Genomic DNA, 21,774 nt, shown 5'->3' with positions numbered 1-21,774 from the left:
AACTGAAAAAACTCAGAAGAATCCTCAGAGGATGAAGGAGGGGGGAAAATAGGAATGAGCGAAGACAAAGTTTTGTTCAGCACGCAGGGCATGGGGAAAAAAGAGAAACCTGGGAGAGCGGCATTAAGAATATTATCCTGGGGGGTGCCTGGGTGGCCCAGTCAGTTAAGCGTCTGCCTTCGGCTCAGGTCATGATCCCAGGGTCCTGGGATTGAGACCCACATCAGGGCTCCCTGCTCAGAGGGGAGTCTGCTTCTCCTTCTCCCTCTGCCCCTCCCCCTGCTTGTGCTCTCTCTCTCTCTCTCTCTCTAATAAATAAAGTTTTTTAAAAAAAATATCCTCAGGTAAGCATCTGACTCTTGGTTTCAGCTCAGGTCATGATCTTGGGGTCATGGGATCAGGCCTGCATCGGGCTCCATGCTCAGCACAGAGTCTGCTTGAGATTCTCTCCCTCTCCTTCTGCCCCTCCCCCACTCGCTCTCACACCTGCATGTGCTCTCTCTCTAAAATAAATAAAATCTTCTTTAAAAAAAAAAGAATATTATCTCCACTACATATCAGAGAGAACCAAAGTTTAAATTAATAAAGCTGACTATAAAAGTCAACTAGGCCAGAACTGAAAAGTTTTATTTTTATTTTTTTTAATTTTTTTTAGATATTTATTTATTTATCTGAGAGAGAGAATGGGAGACAGAGAGCATGAGAGGGGGAGGATCAGAGGGAGAAGCAGACTCCCCGCTGAGCAGGGAGTCCCGATGCGGGACTCGATCCCGGGACTCCAGGATCATGACCTGAGCCGAAGGCAGTTGCTTAACCAACTGAGCCACCCAGGCGGCCCCCTGAAAAGTTTTATTTTTGACACTCAAACACAAATGCAAAAATAAATTCCCTGAAATACTAGATGAAAAAAATCAACAAGTAGAACCAGAGAGAAAGAGAGAATTAAATACACTCAAAATGGTTTCATATTTTAATCTAAAAAGAAAGAAAACAACAAGGTAGACTGCAAAGGAAAATAAAGGGCATATATGAAGTTTCTACAACCCAGATGATGATGGTGTAAAATCTTTGAGTATAAGTTCAGAATAGTCAGAAAGTAAAAACAGTTATAGTAGTCTATTAGTGACTGCTATTGGTTCTGAATAATGAAAAAATAAAATAATAATAAAGGTAGTTATTTATCACCTTTCCTCCTAAAAGACCATTAAGTGAATTTGCTAAAGTAGAACAGACATGACAAAATATCTTATTTAAGTAATAAAAGACTTTTTAAACTATCCTAATACCCACAGCATAAATGGAACATGAGGAAACAACTAGGAAGAGCAACGCACTATAGCTTAATGGTCACTTTTTGAACTCCCTGGTCTCACTGGCAGCATCTCCAAACATTCTTCTGGAATATGCCAGAATTTGTGCCAAATAAGAATGCAAGAGTTCTGCAGCACAAGTGATGACTAGCACAGTCCCAGTTTATGCTTCTCTTCCCCTAGGATACTACCCCCTCTACCCCATCTTAAGAAAATAAGCCAGGGGCTCCTGGGTGGCTCAGTTGGTTAAGCATCTCACTCTTGATTTCAGCTCAGGTCATGATATCAGAGTTGTGAGATTGAGCCCCGCATCAGGCTCTGTGCACAATAGGGAGTCTGCTTGAGATTCTCTCTCTCCCTCTCCCTCTGCCTCTCCACCCCCCACCCTTGCGCTCTCTCTCTAAAATAAATAAATCTTAAAAAAAAGAAGAAAGAAGAAAGAAAGAAAGAAAGAAAGGAAGAAAGAAAGAAAAAAGAAAGGAAGAAAGAAAGAAAGAAAAAAGAAAAAAAGCCAAATCTTGGCAAAGGAGGGGACTTATATTTTCTTGACTATCTACAATGAGCTGGGCACTTGACATGCATTGTCCATCTGATAGTTACAGTAACTCTAAGGTGGTTTGTTAGTCTTCCTTGACAGATAAGGGAATTGCAACCAAGACAGGTTAAAACATAGCCAAGAGGAAATAGGTAATAAATGATAAATCCAGGTTCCGAACCCATCTGTCTGACTGAAAAGCCTTGCTCTCTCCACTACACCGAAGAGCCTCTCATTAGGGGGGTGTTGCAGGAGCACCATGTTCCCAAGGGATACCTGACCCACACACAGAGTTCATTTCAAACAACACTTCCATTTGGGATGACATACACACCGTAGGTCCAACCCAAGGGGTAAAGGGAAGAGACCTGGCGTAATGACAATGATGATGACGAGGACAGCAATGGTTATACTCTCCTAAGATAAGGAGTCAGCCATTGCAAAGCCTGGAACAGAGGAAGACCAAGTAGGGAGAGGGAAGAAAGTTACATGGAACCCTCACAATGGAAGAGGAATAAAAGTGAATCAAAGTAAAGAGAATGAGAAGGAAGAGACAAAGCCCTATAAAAGAGGAAAAAAAGGGGAAAGGTTAAAAGAATGGAAGAGGGGGGCGCCTGGGTGGCTCAGTCATTAAGCATCTGCCTTCGGCTCAGGTCATGATCCCAGGGTCCTGGGGATCGAGCCCCGCATCGGGCTCCCTGCTCCGCGGGAAGTCTGCTTCTCCCTCTCCCACTCCCCCGCTTGTGTTCCCTCTCTCGCTGTCTCTCTCTCTGTCAAATAAATAAATAAAATCTTAAAAAAAAAAAAAAAAGAATGGAAGAGGAAGGAATAAAAAGGTTGAGAGAGGGGACGAAAGAAAAGCAAATGGGACAACTTTGAAAAAAGAGTGGAGATAATCATCCCCACCTCACTTTGCATAATGTGGCATTGGGGCCCTCCCTGCCACCTCCACATTTCTGATGTCCTGGAAACCACCATGCTTCCCCAATTACTTACACCTCTGATAAAAGATTTATGATAATGACATGTGTCCTTGGAGAATCCTCTTTATTTAGAGAACGATTACCACACTAAACAGCACAGTGAATTTCATAGGCAGAATAAGAATTTAAATGGAGGAGCGTAATTAAAATAAATAGAAGGATATGGACAATTCTAAATCCTTAAAATGTTTAAAAACCTCTGAAGGGGGTTAGGAGAGTAATTTATTTGAAAATAGAAAACTAGCATGGTTAAAAATAAAGGGCCATCAATCCAGATGACGAGAAAGGATTACACAAACACCCAGAGATTGCCATGGTGGATTATGACATGAATTGGCTGCACTTTGTTTATATACATAATATTTTCAAAGCTGTCCCTCAAATCTTAAATCCCAAACAGTGAGTCAGACTCCAAAGAGGACACACTGTAAGACTCCATTTACATGAAGTTTAAGAACAGATAAAACTAATCTGTGGTGGGGCGCCTGGGTGGCTCAGTCGGTTAAGCATCTGTCTTTGGCTCAGGTCATGATCCCTGGGTCCTGGGATCGAGCCCCACGTCAGGCTTTCTGCTCAGCGGGGAGCCTGCTTCTCCCTCTCCCTCTGCCTGCCGCTCCCCCTGCTTGTGCTCTCTCTCTCTGTGTCAAATAAATAAATAAAATCTTTAAAAAAAAATAAAACCCTAATCTATGGTCATAGAAGTCAGAGCAGTGGAGGAGGGCTGAATGGAAGGGGGCATGAGGGAATATTCTGAGGTGGTAGAGATGTTCTATATGGTGTCTAGGTGGTGGTTACACAGATGCATACATTTGTCAGAATCCCTGGAACTTTGTGCTTAAAATGGCACATTGCATCATATATAAATTATACCTCCCTCAATAAAGTTGATTTTAAAAATTAAAGTAAGGTTTACCTCAATAAAGTTGATTAAAATGAAGACTCACACAATAAAATCCTAAAAAAACCACAGTTATTCTGTATCCTGATTGTGGTGGCTGTTACACAAATCTATACATGTGATAAAACTTCAGAGAACCATAAACTAAGAAAAAATATGAGGGGCGCCTGGGTGGCTCAGTCGTTAAGCGTCCGCCTTCAGTTCGGGTCATGATCTCAGGGTCCTGGGATTGAGCCCTGCATCGGGCCCCCTGCTCAGCAGGAAGCCTGCTCCTCCCTCTCACACTCCCCCTGCTTGTGTTCTCCCTCTCCCTGTGTCTCTCTCTGTCAAATAAATAAAATCTTTAAAAAAGAAAAAGAAAATATAAGTGCATGTAAAAACTCGTGAAATTCAAGTAAGGTCCACAAGTTTAGTATTATACCAATGTCGATCTCTTCGTTTTGATAACATACAATGGTTACGTAAGATGTTATCATTGGGAACAGAAAACAGAAGAACTATCTTATATCATTTTTGTAATATCTTGTAAGTCAAAAATTATTTCAAAAAAATTTTCTTAAAGAAGAACAAATATTATATAGTCAACATTTTCTACTATAACCCACCATTAGCGTTACAAAGGGGGTAGCTTACTATACAGCATAATCCTGCAAATACAAAAAAAAAATTTTGGGGGGCGCCTGGGTGGCTCAGTCGTTAAGCGTCTGCCTTCGGCTCAGGTCATGATCCCGGGGTCCTGGGATCAAGCCCCGCATCGGGCTCCCTGCTCGGCGGGAAGCCTGCTTCTCCCTCTCCCACTCCCCCTGCTTGTGTTCCCTCTCTCGCTGTGTCTCTCTCTGTCAAATAAATAAAAATCTAAAAAAAAAAAAAAAAAAATTTTTTTAAAGGTTTTATTTATTTATTTGACAGAGAGAGACACAGCGAGAGAGGGAACACAGCAAGGGGAGTGGGAGAGGGAGAAGCAGGCTCTTGGCGGAGCAGGGAGCCCAACATAGGGCTCGACCCCAGGACCCTGGGATCATGACCTGAGCCGAAGGCAGACGCCCAACGACTGAGCCACCCAGGCGCCCCTGCAAATACAAAAATTGCGGAAGGTAAATAATTTTGTAAATGTTTCCAATAAATCTGCAACTAGTCTGTATTCATTTTTTGAAAGATTTTTTATGTATTTACATTTTTGGGAAAGAGAGCCAGCATGAGTGGGGGAAGGGGCAGATGCTTAACCAACTGAGCCACCCAGGCATCCATAGTCCATTTTCAGAGGGAGAAAGTACATAAATGAAGATGACTCAACAGATTAAAAATTCATAAGAAAATAAAAATCTGCCAAAAATGTAAGTCAACAAACCAAACCCATCAGTTCCTACTCTGTGAAATAAAATGTTACATATAACCAAGATTGTATGTTTAAAAAAAAAAAATGATGTGCACAGAGGGCAATCACATGACAAGGCAGCAAGAGACTGTAGCCATCTGGAAGCTAAGGAGAAAGCCCTAAGAGGAACCAACACTGATATAGCACCTTAATTTTGGACTTCTACCCTCCAGAACTGATAGAAAATAAGTTTCTGTGGTTTAATAAAGGCACCAAGTCTATGGTATGTTGTTATGGCCATCCTAGCAAACTAATATATTAAACTATAATTTATATACCATAAAACTTACTTCTTGTGAATATACAGTTCAATGATTCTTTATAAACTGACAGAGGTGTGCAATCATCATCACAATCCAGTTTAGGACATATCCGTCACCCCCAAAAGTTCCCTCCCCCACCGCCAGCCCCCGGCAACTACTGATCTGCTTTCTCTGACATATTTACCTTTTCTAGGATTTCAGATAATGGAATCATACCATAAAAAGTCTTCTGTGTCTGCTTAGTATGTTCTCAAGGTTCATCTATGTTGTAATATGTATCAGTAGTTCCTTTTTATTACTGAAGAGTTTCCACTGAATGGCTATACCACATTTTACTTATCCATTCATCAGTTAACAAACATTTGAGTTATTCCCTGTTTGGGGATATTATGAATAATAATGCTATAATCATTCACATACTGTTTAATCAATTATGTTTTAATTTCTCTTAGAAAGATACATAGAGGGGCACCTGGGTGGCTCAGCTGGTTAAGCGTCTGCGTTCGGTTCAGGTCATGATCACAGGGTCCTGGGATCAAGCCCCACGTTGGGCTCTCTGCTCAACGGGGAGTCTGCTTCTTTCTCTCTCTCCCTCTGGCCCTCCCCACTGCTTGTTCTCTCTCTCTTTCTCGCTCTCAAATAAATAAATAAAATCTTTAAAAAAAAAAAAGAAAGATACGCAGGAGTGGAATTATGGAGTCACGTGGTAAGTCTATGTTTAAGTATTTAAGAAACTGCCAAACTGTGTTTCAAAATGGCAATATCATTTTACATTTTTACCAGGAATGTATGTATGGAAGTTCCAGTTTCTCCACATTTTTGCCAACACTTGCTACTGCTGCTCCTTTTAAACTATAGCCATTCTAATGTGTGTATAGTAGTTTATCGCAAGTTTAAGCTCAAAAAGAAAATTTTAACTTTGGGCTAATGAGAACAAGCCACAGGCCTAATTATGGATGAAAAGTTTAGGCCTGAGGGGAAGATCTTAAAATTTTATCTAATAACTAAGTTATTATAAATAATAAATTATTATTATAAATCATAAATAATTTTATTCTGGGTTTTAGAGAAGACGGGAAAAAGAACTCCCTCTTCTTTAGTAAAAGAAACATTTGTGAATCTTGTTTTTATTCCAAATTTGGGGTTTTTTTTTAACTAAATATCTTTTGAATTTCAAAAGATTAGAGAAACTTATATTGTATGATGAAATTGGTAACTATCACTTAAACATAAATTTAAAGAATGTAATTTTGTGTTTTACACTTAATGATAAATGTAGAATACATAGTTGGGAATTTGGGGCAGAACATGTTTGATTTCAGGCAAGTCTTTTAGTTTCTTTTCTAAGAATGGCTGAAGATTAATGTAATCGTGATATAAAGCATGGGATTTAAATTACAATGTATTATAATCACATTGTGCTATAATTACACATATTGATGTCCTTTATGGAATGATTCTAACAGGATTCAGATAATCTGAAAATTACATAAACCCACTGAAAATTTTTCATTCAAAATTTGGGGTATGGTTTACAGGTATAATATCTGACACATTCCCCAGTTATTTTTTAAAACAGAATTGCATTTTATTTTTACAGACTCTAATTATAGGTTTTAACATTCCTAATTGGTTTTAGGCAAAACTTCCAGAATCGGTATTCACGTGTCGTTCTTTGCTAATCGTATGAAATTCTAATGTGTTTGATCGCTCCTTGATCGCCCTGTAGGAAAATGACAAATTTTGGCTGGCACTGGGTGAGCAGGAACAAGCAGCCCCCGACATCCAGAAGTCAGCCTGGCAGTGTTGCCTGGCTTTGGTGCTGCTACGGGCTGGGCCGGCAGCCACAGCAAGCCCTTGTGTCATCCTGCGGAAAATGAACACTTTCCGAGAACAGTTTTCAGAGGACAACAACATCAGACAAGGCCACTCTGTGTCTGTGATGGATCAAGACAGAAACAAGTCCACTCCATAATCACGTCCGAACGCAGACAGAACATGAACACTGTCCAAACAACAAAAGGCTGAACCTCCTCTCCTACATCATAGGGGTGGTGGCTGCTTCTCTCCCAATGACATCTGTAGCCTCACTGTGGCCTGCTGTCACTACAAATCAAATTTATTAAGATACACAATCATACAATTACCCTGCTTCCTGACAGCACCCAATCCAGAGCAAGACCCCACTTCCTTAAGCCCTCCCCCAAATCAACTAACACAAACCCAAATCCTATAGTCAGTCTTTTCTAACACCCGGTCCTTTAGACATCCCACAGTTACTCAGGGTATATGTTTTCCCTCACTGTGATGAGTAATAAACCAACTTGTCCAATTAAAAACAAAATCAGAGACAGTATCAAGATGGCAGAGTAGGAAGATTCTGAGCTCACCTCCTCCCACAGACACACCAAAATGTACAACGACGCATAGAACAACCATCTCGGTGAACAAACTGAAGACAAGCAGACCAGATCATACACAACAAAAGATATAAAGAAAAGGCCACATCAAGAAAGATAGGAGGGGCAGAGATGCAGGTCATTCAGAACCCACACCGCCAGCGCAGTGACCCATAAGCAGGAGCGTCATCACAACCACAGAGGCCTGCCCCCCAGGAACTAAGAGTCTAAGCCCCTCATTAGGCTCCACTGCCCAGGGGACTTGAACCGGAAGATGAGCCCCCACAATATCTGGCTTTGAAAACCAGTGGGGCTTATGTCCAAGAGAGCCTGCAGGGCAGAAGTAAACTGAGACTCTGCTCTTGAAGGGGCATCTACAATCTCACTTCAGCATCTGCCTTCGGCTCAGGTCATGATCTCAGGGTCCTGCGATCGAGTCTGTGTCGGTCTCCCTGCTCAGGAGGGAGCCTGCTTCTCCCTCTCCCTCTGCCCCTCCCCCCCACTTGTATGCTCTCTCTCTGCCTCTCTCTCTACTCTCTCAAATAAAGAAGTAAAATCTTAAAAAAAAAAGAAAAAAGAAAAGCACCAAGGTGACCGATGAAGAGCCACTGACTAACTGTAGGGTATGTCCTGAGGGGCAGGGATCTGTTAGAACTTTCCCTGGGAACACAAGCACTGGCAAGCACCATTTTCTTTTTTTTTTTTCTTTTTTCTTTTTTTGTTACTTCCCTTCTACCTAGCAGGCCGGCCACTGGCAGGGGCTATTTTTTACCTCTCCATCTACTGTGCTAGCACCACTCACTCCACTACATTCCACTGCAGACTCAGCCCATCCAACTCACCTGCCCTGGCCAGGAGCCCATCCCAAATGGCTGCCCACCCTGTCACCCTCTATGGGTGCACTGAACCAACAGCAAAGCTCCTCCCAACTGGTTCCCCATCCCACCACACCCAGCAGGCACAGTTGGCAGGCTATGGAGCCGCCACCCCCCCCCAGTGCCTCCACCTCGGGGGGCCTGCCCCACCCACCAGGGCTTCCATGGCTGTCCCAGCTGGGCCTCGTAGCCAGCACCACACACCAGCAAGTCTCAAATAATCGCAACCCAGCCATGACAAGAGGGTGCACAAAGCACACAAACACACTCAACAGAATCAAGGGCAGATTAGAGGATGCAGAAGAATGGATCAGTAATCTGGAAGACAGAGTAGAAAGCACCCAATCAGAACAACCCATTAATTAATTTAAATAAGGATAATTTAAGAGATCTCTGGGACAACACCAAGTGTACTAACGTTCACATTCTAGGGGTCCCAGAAGGAGAAAAGAGAAAGAAACGGACAAAAATCCAATTTGAAGAAATAATGGCTGCAAATTTCTCGAACCTGGTAAAGAAAATAGATATCCAAGTCCAGAAAGCACAGAGAGTCCTAAACAAAATGAACCCAAAGAGATCCACATCAAGATACATTATAATCAAAGTGTGAACAGGTAAAGATAAAGTGAGAATCTTAAAAACAGCAAGAGAAAACAAATTACACACAAGGGTACCCCCATATGACTATCAACTGATTTTTCAGCAGAAACTTTACAGGGAAGAAGGCAGTAGCATGATATACTCAAACTGGGGAAAGGAAAAACTTAACAATTAATAATACTCTACCCAGCAAGGTTATCACTCAGAATTGAAGGAGATGAGGAGTTTCCTGGACAAGCAAAAGCTAAATTCATTTATTTGAAACAGAGAGTGAGAGAGAGAGAGCATGACTGGGAGGTAGGGGCAGAGGGAGAGGGAGAAACAGACTCCTTGCTAAGCAGGGAGCCTGACACAGGACTCGATCCCAGGACCCTGGGATCTTGACCTGAGCTGAAGGCAGATGCTTAACTGACTGAGCCACCCAGGCGCCCCTTAACTCTTCTTTAAATGTTTGGCAGAATTAACCTGGGAAGCCATGTGGTCCTGGACTTTTGTTTGTTGGGAGGTTTTTTGTTTTGTTTTGTTTTTTACTGATTCAATTTCATTACTAGTAATTGGTCTGTTCAGATTTTCTATTTCTTTTTGATTCAGTCTTGGAAGATTGTATGGTTTAGGAATTTATCTGTTTCTTCTAGGTTGTCCCATTTGCCGGCATAAAATTGTTTGTAGTAGTCTCTTATGATCCTTTGTATTTCTGTGTTATACTTCTCTTTTATTTCTTTTATTTATTTGGGTCCTCTTTTTTTCTTGATGAGTCTGGTTAAAGGTTTATCAATTTTGTTTATCTTTTCAGTGAACCATCAACACAAAACCAGCCTTACAAGAGATGTTAAAGGAACATCTTTAAAAACAAAAGAGGGACACGTGGGTGGCTCAGTCAGTTAAGTGCCTGTTTTCAGCTCAGGTCATAATCCCAGGGTCCTGGGATCGAGTCCTGTGTCAGGCTCCCTGCTTAGCAAGGAGTCTGTTTCTCCCTCTCCCTCTGGGGAGCCCGAGTCCTGCATCGGGCTTCCTGCTCAGCGGGAAGCCTGCTTCTCCCTCTGCTTGCCATTCCCCCTGCTTGTGCTCTCTCTCTCTGACAAATTAATTAAAAAAATTTTTTAAATAGAAAAGAAAAGGCCATAACTAGAAATAAGAAAATTATGAAAGAAAAAAAAATCTCACTGGTTAAGGTAAACATTCAATAAAAGTAGTGGATCAACCAACTACATAGCTAGTATGAAAGTTAAAGGACAAAAGTAGTAAAATCATCTAAACCTATAATAATTAGTCAAGGGATACACAAAATAATATGATATAAAATATGACATCAGAAATATAAAACATGGGGGGGGCATAAAAATAGAGTGTTTTTAGAACATGCTTAAACTTATTCACCAGCAACTTAAAATAGATGGCTATATACATAGGATGGTTATATATGAATCTCATGGCAACCACAAACCAAATACCTATAATAGATACACAAAAAATAAAGAGAAAGGAATTCAAACATAACACTAAGGAAAGTCACCAAGCCACAAGGGAAGAGAGTAAAAGAAGAAGAAAGGAATAGAGGAGAGCTATAAAAACAAGAAAAACAATCAGCAAAATAGCAGTAAGTACATATCTATCAGTAATTACTCAAACATCTTCTGTTCCAATCAGAAGACACAGGGTGGCTAAATGAATAAAAAAAGAAGACCCATATATATGCTGCCTACAAGAGACTCACTTCAGATCTAAAGACACAGACTAAAAGTGAAAGGATGGAAAAAGATATTGTATGCAAATGGAAATGTAAAGCTGGGGTAACAATACTTATATCAGAGAAAATAGACTTTAAAACAAAGACTAACAGGAGACAAAATTAGTAGAAGGAAGGAAATAATAAAGATCAGAGCTGAAATAAATGAAATATAGACTAAAAAGAATAGAAAAGATCAATGAAAGTATGAGCTGGTTCACTGAAAAGATAAACAAAATTGATAAACCTTTAACCAGACTCATCAAGAAAAAAGAGGACCCAAATAAATAAAAGAAATAAAAGAGAAGTATAACACAGAAATACAAAGGATCATAAGAGACTACTACAAACAATTTTATGCCGGCAAATGGGACAACCTAGAAGAAACAGATAAATTCCTAAACCATACAATCTTCCAAGACTGAATCAAAAAGAAATAGAAAATCTGAACAGACCAATTACTAGTAATGAAATTGAATCAGTAAAAAACAAAACAAAACAGAAAAAACCTCCCAACAAACAAAAGTCCAGGACCACATGGCTTCCCAGGTTAATTCTGCCAAACATTTAAAGAAGAGTTAAGGGGCGCCTGGGTGGCTCAGTCAGTTAAGCATCTGCCTTCAGCTCAGGTCAAGATCCCAGGGTCCTGGGATCGAGTCCTGTGTCAGGCTCCCTGCTTAGCAAGGAGTCTGTTTCTCCCTCTCCCTCTGCCCCTACCTCCCAGTCATGCTCTCTCTCTCTCTCACTCTCTGTTTCAAATAAATGAATTAAAAAAAAAAATCTTTAAAAAGAGTTAATACCTATCCTCAAACTATTCCAAAAATTTGAAGAAGAAACACCGTACCTCTGAAACAAGTAATACATTATATGTTAAAAAAAAAAAAAAAGGAAGATAGTAGGAAGGGAAAATGAAAGGGGGAATCGGAGGGAGAGATGAACCATGAGAGACTATGGAGTCTGAGAAACAAACTGAGGGTTCTAGAGGGGAGGGGGTGGGGGGATGGGTTAGCCTGGTGATGGGTATTAAAGAGGCCACGTATTGAATGGAGCACTGGGTGTTATACGCAAACAATGAATCATGGAACACTACATCAAAAACTAATGATGTAATGTATGGTGATTAACATAACATAAAAAAATAAAATTTAAAAAAAAAAGAAAGAAACACTTCCAAACTCATTCTATCAGGCCAGCATTACCCTGCTACCAAAACCAAAGACACCACAAAAAAGAAAAAAAATTACAGGCCAATATCCCTGATAAACATAAATGCAAAAATCTTCAACAAAATATCAGCAAACAGAATTCAACAATACATTAAAAGGATCATACACTATGATCAAGTGGGATTTTGTCCAGGGATGGTTCAGTATCCACAAATCAACATGATACACCATATTAAAGGCCATATATGACAAACCCACAGCTAACATACCCAATGGTGAAAAGCTGAAAGCTTTTCCTCAGTAGCAACACAAGAATGCTCACTCTTGCCTCTTCTATTCAACATAGTATCAGAAATCCTAGCTGGAGCAATTGGGCAAGAAAAAGAAATAAAAGGCATCCAAATTGGAAAGGAAGAATTAAAACTACTACTATTTGCAGACATTATAGTTTACATAGAAAACCCTGGGGATTAAGGAGTACACTCATCATGGGGCGCCTGGGTAGCTTAGTCAGTTAAGTGTCTGACACTTGATCTCAGCTCAGGTCTTAATCTCAGCGTTGCGAGTTCAAGCCCCATACTGTGCTCCACACTGGGCCTGGAGCCTGCCTACTTAAAAAAAAAAAGAGTACACTCATCGTGATGAGCACTGAGTAATGTATAGAATTGTTAAATCACTACACTGTACACCTGAAATGAATATAATACTGTATGTTAACTACACTGGAATTAAAGTTAAAGACTTAATTTAAAAAAAAATACTTAGAAATAAATTTAACCTAGGAGGTAAAAGACCTACACCCTGAAAACTGTAAGACACTGATGAAAGAAACTGAAGATGACACAAATAAATGAAAAGACATACCACAATCATGAATTGGAAGAATAAATATTGTTAAAATATCCATACTACCCAAAACAATCTATAGATTCAATGCAATTCCTATCAAAATATCAATGGCACATTTTTCACAAAAATAGAATAATCCTAAAATATGTATGGAACCACAAAAGACCCTGATTAACCAAAGCAATCTTGAGAAAGAAAAACAAAGCTGGAGGTATCATGCTCCATGATTTCAAACTATATTACAAAGCTATAGTAATTAGTATGGTACTGGCACAAAAATAGACACATAGATCACTGGAAAAAAACAGATCCAAAAATAAACCCACGCTTATATAGTCAATTAATCTTCAGCAAAGGAGGCAAGAATAGCCAATGGGAAAAAGACAGTCTCTTCAATAAATGGTGATGGGAAAACTGGACAGCAACATACAAAAGAATGAAGCTGGACCAGTTTCTTATACCATATATGAAAATAAACTCAAAGTGGATTAAAGACTTAAATGTGAGACCAGAAACCATAAAAATCCTAGAAGAAAACATAGGCAGTAAGTTCTTCCACATCAGTCTGAGCAATATTTTTTTGAATGGGTTTCCTCAGGCAAAGGCAACAAAAGCAAAAATAAACAAATAGAACCACATAAAACTAAAAAGCTTTTGCACAGTGAAGGAGACCATCAACAAAACAAAAAGGCAAACTATTGAATGAGAGAAGATATTTACAAATAATGTAACTGATAAGTCGTTAATATCCAAAGTATATTAAAAAAACCTCACACAACTCATTATTAAAAACAAATAATCCAACGTAAAAATGGGCAGAGGACAGACAAATGAAAAAATTCTCAACTTAACTCATCAGGGAGACACAAATCAAAACCACAGTGAGATATCACTTCACACCTCTCAGAATGGCTATTGTCAAAAAGACAAGAAATAACAAGTGTGGGTGAGGATATGGAGAAAAGGGAACCCTCGTGCACTGTTGGTGGGAATGCAAAATGGTGCAGCACTATGAAAAACAGCATAGAGGTGTCTCAAAAAATTAAAAATAAAACGACCATATGATCCAGCAATTCCACTTCTAGATATTAACCTGAAGAAAATGAAAACAGTAATTCGAAAACATATATGCACCCTCACGTCCACTGCAGCATTATTCAGAATAGTCAAGATATGGAAGCAACCTAAATGTTTACCGGTGGGTGAATGGATAAAGAAGATGCCATATATATATGCAATGGAATATTATTCAGCATAGAAAAGAAGATTTTGCCATTGGCAACAACAGGATGAACCTAGAGGGCATTATGCTAAATGAAATAAGTTAGAGAAAGACAATTACTGTATGACTTCATTTCTATGTGGAATCTGAAAAACAAAACAAATCAACAAACAATACAAAACAGAAATAGACTCATAGACAAAAAGAACAATCCAGTGGTTACCAGAGGGGAAAGGGTAGAGGGATGGGCAAAATAAAGAAAGTGGGTTAAAAGGTACAAACTCCCAGTTATAAAATAAATAAGACACAGGGATGCAATGTACAGCATAGTTAATAATATTGTAACAACTTTGTATGGTGATAAATGGTAGCTAGATTTATCATGATGATCACTTCCTAACATATATAATTGTTGAATCACTATGTTATAAACCCAAAACTAACAAAACATTGTATGTCAACTACACATCAACAAAAAATAAATAAAAACTTTAAAACTTTTAGGGATGCCTGGGTGGCTCAGTTGGTTAAGCATCTGCCTTCGGCTCAGGTCATGATCCCAGGGTCCTGGGATCGAGCCCAGCATCGGGCTCCCTGCTCCGCAGGGAGTCTGCTTCTCCCTCTGCCTGCCGCTCCCCCCCTTCTTGTGCTCGTTCACTCTCTCTCTCGGACAAATAAATAAAATCTTCAAACCAAATTTTTTTTAAACTCTTTTAAAAAACGAAGGTGTCCCAAGAGATCAAATTATGTTTTAAAAATTTATGTTTATATTGTTCAAAGCATAAAGATTCACATAGTACTACATAATCAGCTTACCACAAACCCAGTATCAATGAATGCAAAGTTATTACAATTCTAATTCTGTGGCCAGTAGTTCTGATTATAATTATTATGTTTACAATAGATGGAAAAAATGAAATAATATTTTTAAATGCATGCATACCCCATAGGATCAACCTTTATCCTGCCATTTACTATAATAGAGTTATTTGCAAAATAGCAAACAAATTAGGCTAACTCGGAGCCACTGCCAACTGAAAAGAGATGAGAGCATAATTATAGAGTCAATGCAAATGGTACTTAACATCCAGATAAAAGTCATATAAAAACATTCAGTTATTTGGGTATTTCGAACTCGTCTTTTTATAAAAGCGGCTAATGACAGATCAGATACAATGACAGCAGCATATCATAAACTGCTCAGTGTCAAATTTCAACTAATAATGTAGGTACCTGGTGTAATCAGAAAGAACCCCAAGGCCAGGAGATCCAGGATCTGGGGCTCCGTTCTAGGATGAACAAGCAGAATTCGCCTTTAGTCACAGACTAAACGTCATCCACTAAGACCAAAGTCTGAAGCATAGACTGCTAGCGGTAAAAGGACTTTTGAGATCAGCCAGCCGAGGCCCTCATTACGGTCCAGGTAACTGAGGCTCAGGGAGGGAAAGTGACTAAAGCCACAGTCACACAGAAGGTTAGTTCCAGTGCTTCCCAACACACAGCCTCCGAACCCTGGTCCCTGCCCCACTTCCTACCAACGACTCCTCACTTACAGAGTGAGAACAATCACGCACACTTGCTTCTTCCTCACAGACGTACTGGGATGATGACTGGAACTAACTGGTGTGAGTGAATATGTGCTGGCCTGTATTCAAGTGAATTTGATGAAATAACTAGTCTTGGGGGGAGCGGGGCGGATGCAGTATCACGCAAAACTGGCCGTAGGCATAAATCCTCCCAGGGCCAGTAGGAATGCATTTCCAAATGGCAGCAGGACTGGCATTTTAGGGAGGACATTCTCCCCAGTCTAGGGTGCCCCCCCCACATGGCAGGATGTAAAATACGCAGCTGGACCCCAGCTACTCAACAGCAGACACACCTCAGACTGGGCATTGCCCTAGGGCAAGGCAATTTAAAGCATCCAAATGAATGCAAACAATCCTTGGGAAACAACACATAAAAATTCCAAAAATGTTAAATAAAGATGGAATCAGTGTTACTGATTTTTTTTTCCTTTTGCCTCAGCTTCCAAAGTGGCCCAGCATGGCAATTCATTGATCCTGACTTTATTTAAAATATTGCTAGTTCGGTCACCACGAGTGTTGGCATTAATTTTGATTCTTGAAGATAGTTCATTAAAATACTATCTGGCTTGAGTACTGAGGTTCGGGGCGCCCCGTAAGTTGTGCCCCCATGTTAAGGGCCTCACTTGCCTCGACCTAGTCCCGTCACTGTGACAACCCAAAACACCTGCACACATTTCCAAAGGCCTCCCTGGTTTCAGAGAACCTCTGAAATGGGGGCTGATTTTTCTCATAGAACAAGGAAGTCCAGAGAGAGGCAGCCCAGGGGCTCTGGTTTGCCAGCACGGCTCTCCCAAGATGGCTGCAGAATCACATCCTAGTTCCAGACAGAAAAACAAAGGTAGAGCAAAGTGCAGGAAAAACATTATCAGCCAAGCCTCTTTTAATTAGAAAAAAACAACTCTCCCAGGAGACCTACCCAATAAACCTTCACCCATATATCAATGGCCAGAAGTGAATCACCTGGCCAGCCCCTAGCTGCAAAGGAGCCTGGGCAGTGGAACACTTTTCAATGGGCACAGCTCCCGCCACAATAACACTGGTGTTCCCTCTATAAGAATGAAGGGGAAAGTGAATAAAAGATAAACAGCTAGAAATGTCTGCCATGGGGGCCATGCAGGATAGTAAATGCCGGCTCTTCTTGGTGATTGCAAATAGCCTCTTCTCTGCTTGTGATGTGATGGTCTGCCTGGGCAGAGCATTTTTATGGTCACTTTTAGAATTACGGGTAAAACCCAGAATGTTGTCTTAGGTTGAGCTCCATGGAAGCAAGGCCTGGAAGAGGGATTTAGGTGCATGTGATTTATGAAGGGCATACTCTTTTCTTTCTTTTTTAAGATTTTGTTTATTTATTTGAGAGAGAGAGAGAGCATGAGCAAGCAGGGGAGGAGCAGAGGGCGAAGGAACGAGAATCTGAAGCAAACTCAGCACTGAGCACGGAGCCCGACGTGGGGTTGGATCCCAGTACCGCGGGACCATGACCTGAGCTGAAACCAAGAGCAGGACGCTCAACTGACTGAGCCACCTAGGCGCCCCCAAGGGCACACTCTTAGGAGAAACTTGTAAGGAGTGAGGGGAGCACCCAAGGGAAGGGAAATGAGCCAAGCAAGGATACAATCTCACGTAAAGTTTTGCCTGGACCTGACGCACAAGGGGCTATGAGCCAAAATCCACGATACAGAGTTGTCCAGCCTTGAAGAAGCTCAGCTTTTTACCCTTGACAAATCACTGAGCCTTTTGCCACCTCTTCTTGTGGTGATGGGGCCAGTGCAACCGTCCAGGTTTCTCTGGGTAATGCAATGCCCATCGGCCAAGAACAACACTCCATAGAGGATTACGGGTGTGAGCTGTGTGCCAAAGCACGTGCTGCATGTGGGGGAGCTGGGTGCCCCATCCCTAATGTGGATCTGGGTGGGCACCAGGGGCATCTATTACAAATACTAGATTTTGATACACTTTCCAAAGAACTGCCTTTATTTCGGGCGCCTGGGTGGCTCAGGTCATGATCCCAGGGTCCTGGGATCGAGTCCCACATCGGGCTCCCTGCTCGGCAGGAAGCCTGCTTCTCCCTCTCCCACTCCCCCTGCTTGTGTTCCTGCTCTCGCTATGTCTCTGTCAAATAAATAAATAAAATCTTTAAAAAAAAAAAAGAACTGCCTTTATTTCTATCTTGTACTGTTTGAGAATATATAATCCTAGATATACTGCTATGATTAAAAGCTATTAGAGAACTGGCAATGAGTTAAGAAAAATGATTAACAGGTGTTGACTTGTTTTGTTGAACCACGAATGGGGAAAGCGCTTTATAATCTGCTCTGGGTATTAACCAGGATCCAGTCTGTAGTTCACAATCTCATCAGAGCACGTAAATATTTCATAGTCTTAGTGTCTCATTTAAAGCTCAATGAATATTTAATTGAAGTTGACCAACAAAATAACTGAAAGAATTATGTTGCATTTAGTTAGGCCTAAAACGAGCAAGCTCTTCATTTTCTCAAGTAGTTTGAAGCTAAAATCATTCCAACTTCATGAAATATTCTACATAATTTTATAAGTAATTAAAGGGCTGCAAAATAGGTTTGAAAGGCACATATTAAATATTGAGAAAAACATGAAATAAAATGAATTTTCAACTTTCAGTGCAAGAGAATAGTTTAATATATTGTCACCTGCAACATTACTTATTCAGTAGTGGATTAATCTATTGTCAATACCCTCTTTTTGACACAAGAAGTAAAAAATAGAACTTTTCTTTGTCCCTTGCAAATTAAATATTCTAGAATCATGATGTGCAAACAACTATAAGATTGATATTAACAGGAAACCATGCATGATCCAGCCAAGTAAGCTAGCCCAGAAATTGCTTCTGAACTCTGGGTCCAACATTGGGCCAGGTACTGAAAATAATCTTAAAAACATTTTTTAAAGAGAATGAGAGAGAGAAATAATGGTCCATGTTCAAAGTAGAGATGGTTTCCCTGGAAAGAAGCTTCCCTGAAGTCTGTTAGATCTCCATAAGTGTCAGAACTGGGCTTCAAAAAAAATATACGCTCTAATTCATCAACCCGAACACAGATGACACAGAATATGTCACTTCTACCAAATTTGAAGACATTTAATTGGAATCAAAGTATTGCCAACTAATCCATGCTAAAGCTGCTAAAAACCACCTGGTAAACTTAGGGTATTAAGGTTTGAATTCTTTATCTAGTCCTGAATTATTTTTTTTAAGAGTTATTTTAGAAAGAGAGAACAAGAGAGACCACGCATGTGCTCGAGCAGGGTAGGGAGGCAGAGGGAGAGGGAGAGAATCCCAAGCAGACTCCCCCACTCAGCACGGAGCCCGACACAGGGCTAGATCCCATGACCCTGAGATCACAACCTGAGCCGAAACCAAGAGTCGGACACTCAACTGAGCCACCCAGGTGACCCACAGTCCTGAATTATTTTTTAATTACAGAACCTAAATAATCTAGTAATAGGTTCCTTTTTGGAGAACAGAACATGAGGCCATGATACAGGGTTATCTCAAAAACAAAACATATCCATTCTGCTATCTTATGGGAAATAACTGGTCACCCTGCGTTTTTCTTCCCTTTGGTCTTAAGTCCCTTTTTAAGATATTCAAATGGATTACCTTTTTCAATTATCAATTCGCCATGATATGTGTGTGTTATGTGCACAAACATATACATTAAGTTCAGAATCTTGTCTAATAACGGCACCTCTTTCCTTCACTTTTACAATTCATGCCATGTCACCCTTTGGTTCTCAGGGATGGGGAACCATGATTAGTATGCAGAAAAGAGAAGACATCTTTCTGTTGCTATTTAATGGCATGTTCCAAATCAGACAACATGATTTCGTTAATGGCAACTCACAAAGCCGAAAGTGACACTCTGACCAGACTCTAAGGGTCTACAGGAGGACAGATTATCCTGTCCAGAGGAGGAGAAGAGAGAAAGGTTGGTAAGCATTAGCCAAGAAAGATAAACATTCAGTGTCCTGCAACCAGTGGGCCTGGTCAGAAACAGGAGCTGTAGGGTACTTTTCTTCTGCAGTGTGTCTTTTCAAACATTTACATTGAGGACTCGGCATTTTCTCAAATACACTATAACATACATGTCACATTTTACGACTGCATTTTTCCCAGTGTCATGGGACTTACCTGCTTATCAAAAGCTACCCAGGATGGCGCATCACTTCCCATTCCTTTAGGAAATTCACTGTATTTCGGCTTCATCTTTTGCCCGAGAAGCAGTTCTCCACCAATTCCGGGTTTATCTTCACTCACCAGCATGCTCACATTGTTGCAAAAGCCCCAATGTTGAGATTTGTGGAACTTCTCCTTTCCCACCTGTGAATGCAAGCGACAACATAAAATGGCTGAAGTTACTCTTTGTGTCTGTCTTACTCGTTTTTTAAAGGGTAAACACACACCCCCCAGTTTATTTTTCCCATTACAAAATGCACCTTTGAGTGGCAAATAATTATGATCAATCTCTATCCATAAAGCTGTCACATTTTAGATTCAATTCATTTTAGCAAATTCAAAACTTTGAAAAGCATTAAGAATAAACCCAATGCTCCATGCTATTTAAAACAGTTAAAAATAACTATTACTGCAAGTGAACATTTAGAACATTAGCTTGCTAATTGGTCTATTCTACTTATTTGCCAAGAAAGCAAATGGGGCGGGGGGGGGGGGGGGAGTCCTCTACTTCAGGTAAAAATGTTAACAGTTTTCCCACATAAGTCTAAATGTTATTTGCACCAACACAGAAAATAAAATCTTTTCCTCATTAAAATAAATGTTAACAGGAAATTCCTCAGAGCTGACATTCTCTTCCTAATTTTATTTTTTTTTATTTTTTTTTAAAGATTTTTTTCTTTATTTGACAGAGAGAGACACAGCAGAGAGAGACGGAACAGAAGCAGGGGGAGTGGGAGAGGGAGAAGCAGGCTCCCCGCAGAGCAGGGAGCCTGATGCGGGGCTCGATCCCAGGACCCTGGGATCATGACCTAAGCCGAAGGCAGAAGCTTAACAACTGAGCCACCCAGGCGCCCTCTTCCTAATTTTAAAACCTTGCCGTTCCTCTCCCTCATTCCCCTCCTGTCTTTCCTGGGGATCTGGGCAGAGAGAGAAAAGCCTGGATGATACTACCAAGGGTTGGCAAAGATGTGGGCCAACGTCAGCTCACGTGCACTGCTATGGGGAAGTAAAGGAGACAGTCCCTCTGAAGAGAAATCCAGCAATACCCAGGAAAGTGAGAAGCGTGGATGCCCTCTGGCCTAGCAAGTCCATTTCCAAATATCCTTTGCCCCTGTGCACAAGGAACTAAATATAAATAATAAATATATAACAAATGTAAGTATTTGTTGCAGTATATACCATATATCATGAACATCCATCCACAGCCCTGAATAAAAAAATAAAACAACTCAGATTGCAACGAAGCCCTCTCTCATGCCCCTCCCTGCCTCTCCAGCAGTAACCATTACCCTGAATTTGTCACTGGAGGTTTAACATTTTGTCAGGGCAATAGCCTTTTGCAAAAGCATGATGCAGGGAAATCTGAGAGGAGGTCTGAAAAGACCTCATTTCGAGGCAACCTACTGAACTGGAGGAAATATTTGCCAGTCTTCTATCTGATAAGGGGCTAATATCCAAAATACATGAAGAACTCCTACAACTCAAGAGCACAAAAACAAACAATACAATGAAAAACATGGGCAGAGGATCTGAACAGATAGTTTTCTAAAGACGACACGCAAATGGCTCAACAGCACTCAGCATCAGGAAAATGCAAATCAAAAGCCCACTGAGATATTACCTCACGCCCGTTAGAACAGCTATTGTTCAAAAAGAGAAGACATAAGTGTTGGTGAGCATGCAGAGAAAAGGGAGCCCTCATGCACTGTTGGTGGGAGTGAAAATTGGTGCAGCCACTGGGGAAGACAGTATGGAGGGTCCTGAAAATATTACAAAT

General features: G+C 40.6%; 1 protein-coding gene across 10 annotated transcripts in view; it reads right to left on the bottom strand.

The window, feature by feature from the left end:
* The window catches only part of EFHC2 (EF-hand domain containing 2), a 211,608-nt gene that overhangs the window by 125,599 nt on the left and 64,235 nt on the right, over positions 1-21,774 (bottom strand). For all 10 annotated transcript variants that reach the window (XM_078063906.1, XM_078063910.1, XM_078063914.1 and 7 more), the window contains one exon: positions 19,953-20,141. In XM_078063906.1, coding sequence (XP_077920032.1) covers positions 19,953-20,141 — 189 coding nt within the window. The remainder of the gene's footprint in view (positions 1-19,952; positions 20,142-21,774) is intronic.

The sequence above is a fragment of the Halichoerus grypus genome, chromosome X (assembly GCF_964656455.1).
Source record: "Halichoerus grypus chromosome X, mHalGry1.hap1.1, whole genome shotgun sequence".
Classification (NCBI taxonomy): domain Eukaryota; kingdom Metazoa; phylum Chordata; class Mammalia; order Carnivora; family Phocidae; genus Halichoerus; species Halichoerus grypus.
This window is presented reverse-complemented; position numbering and strand designations above follow the sequence as displayed.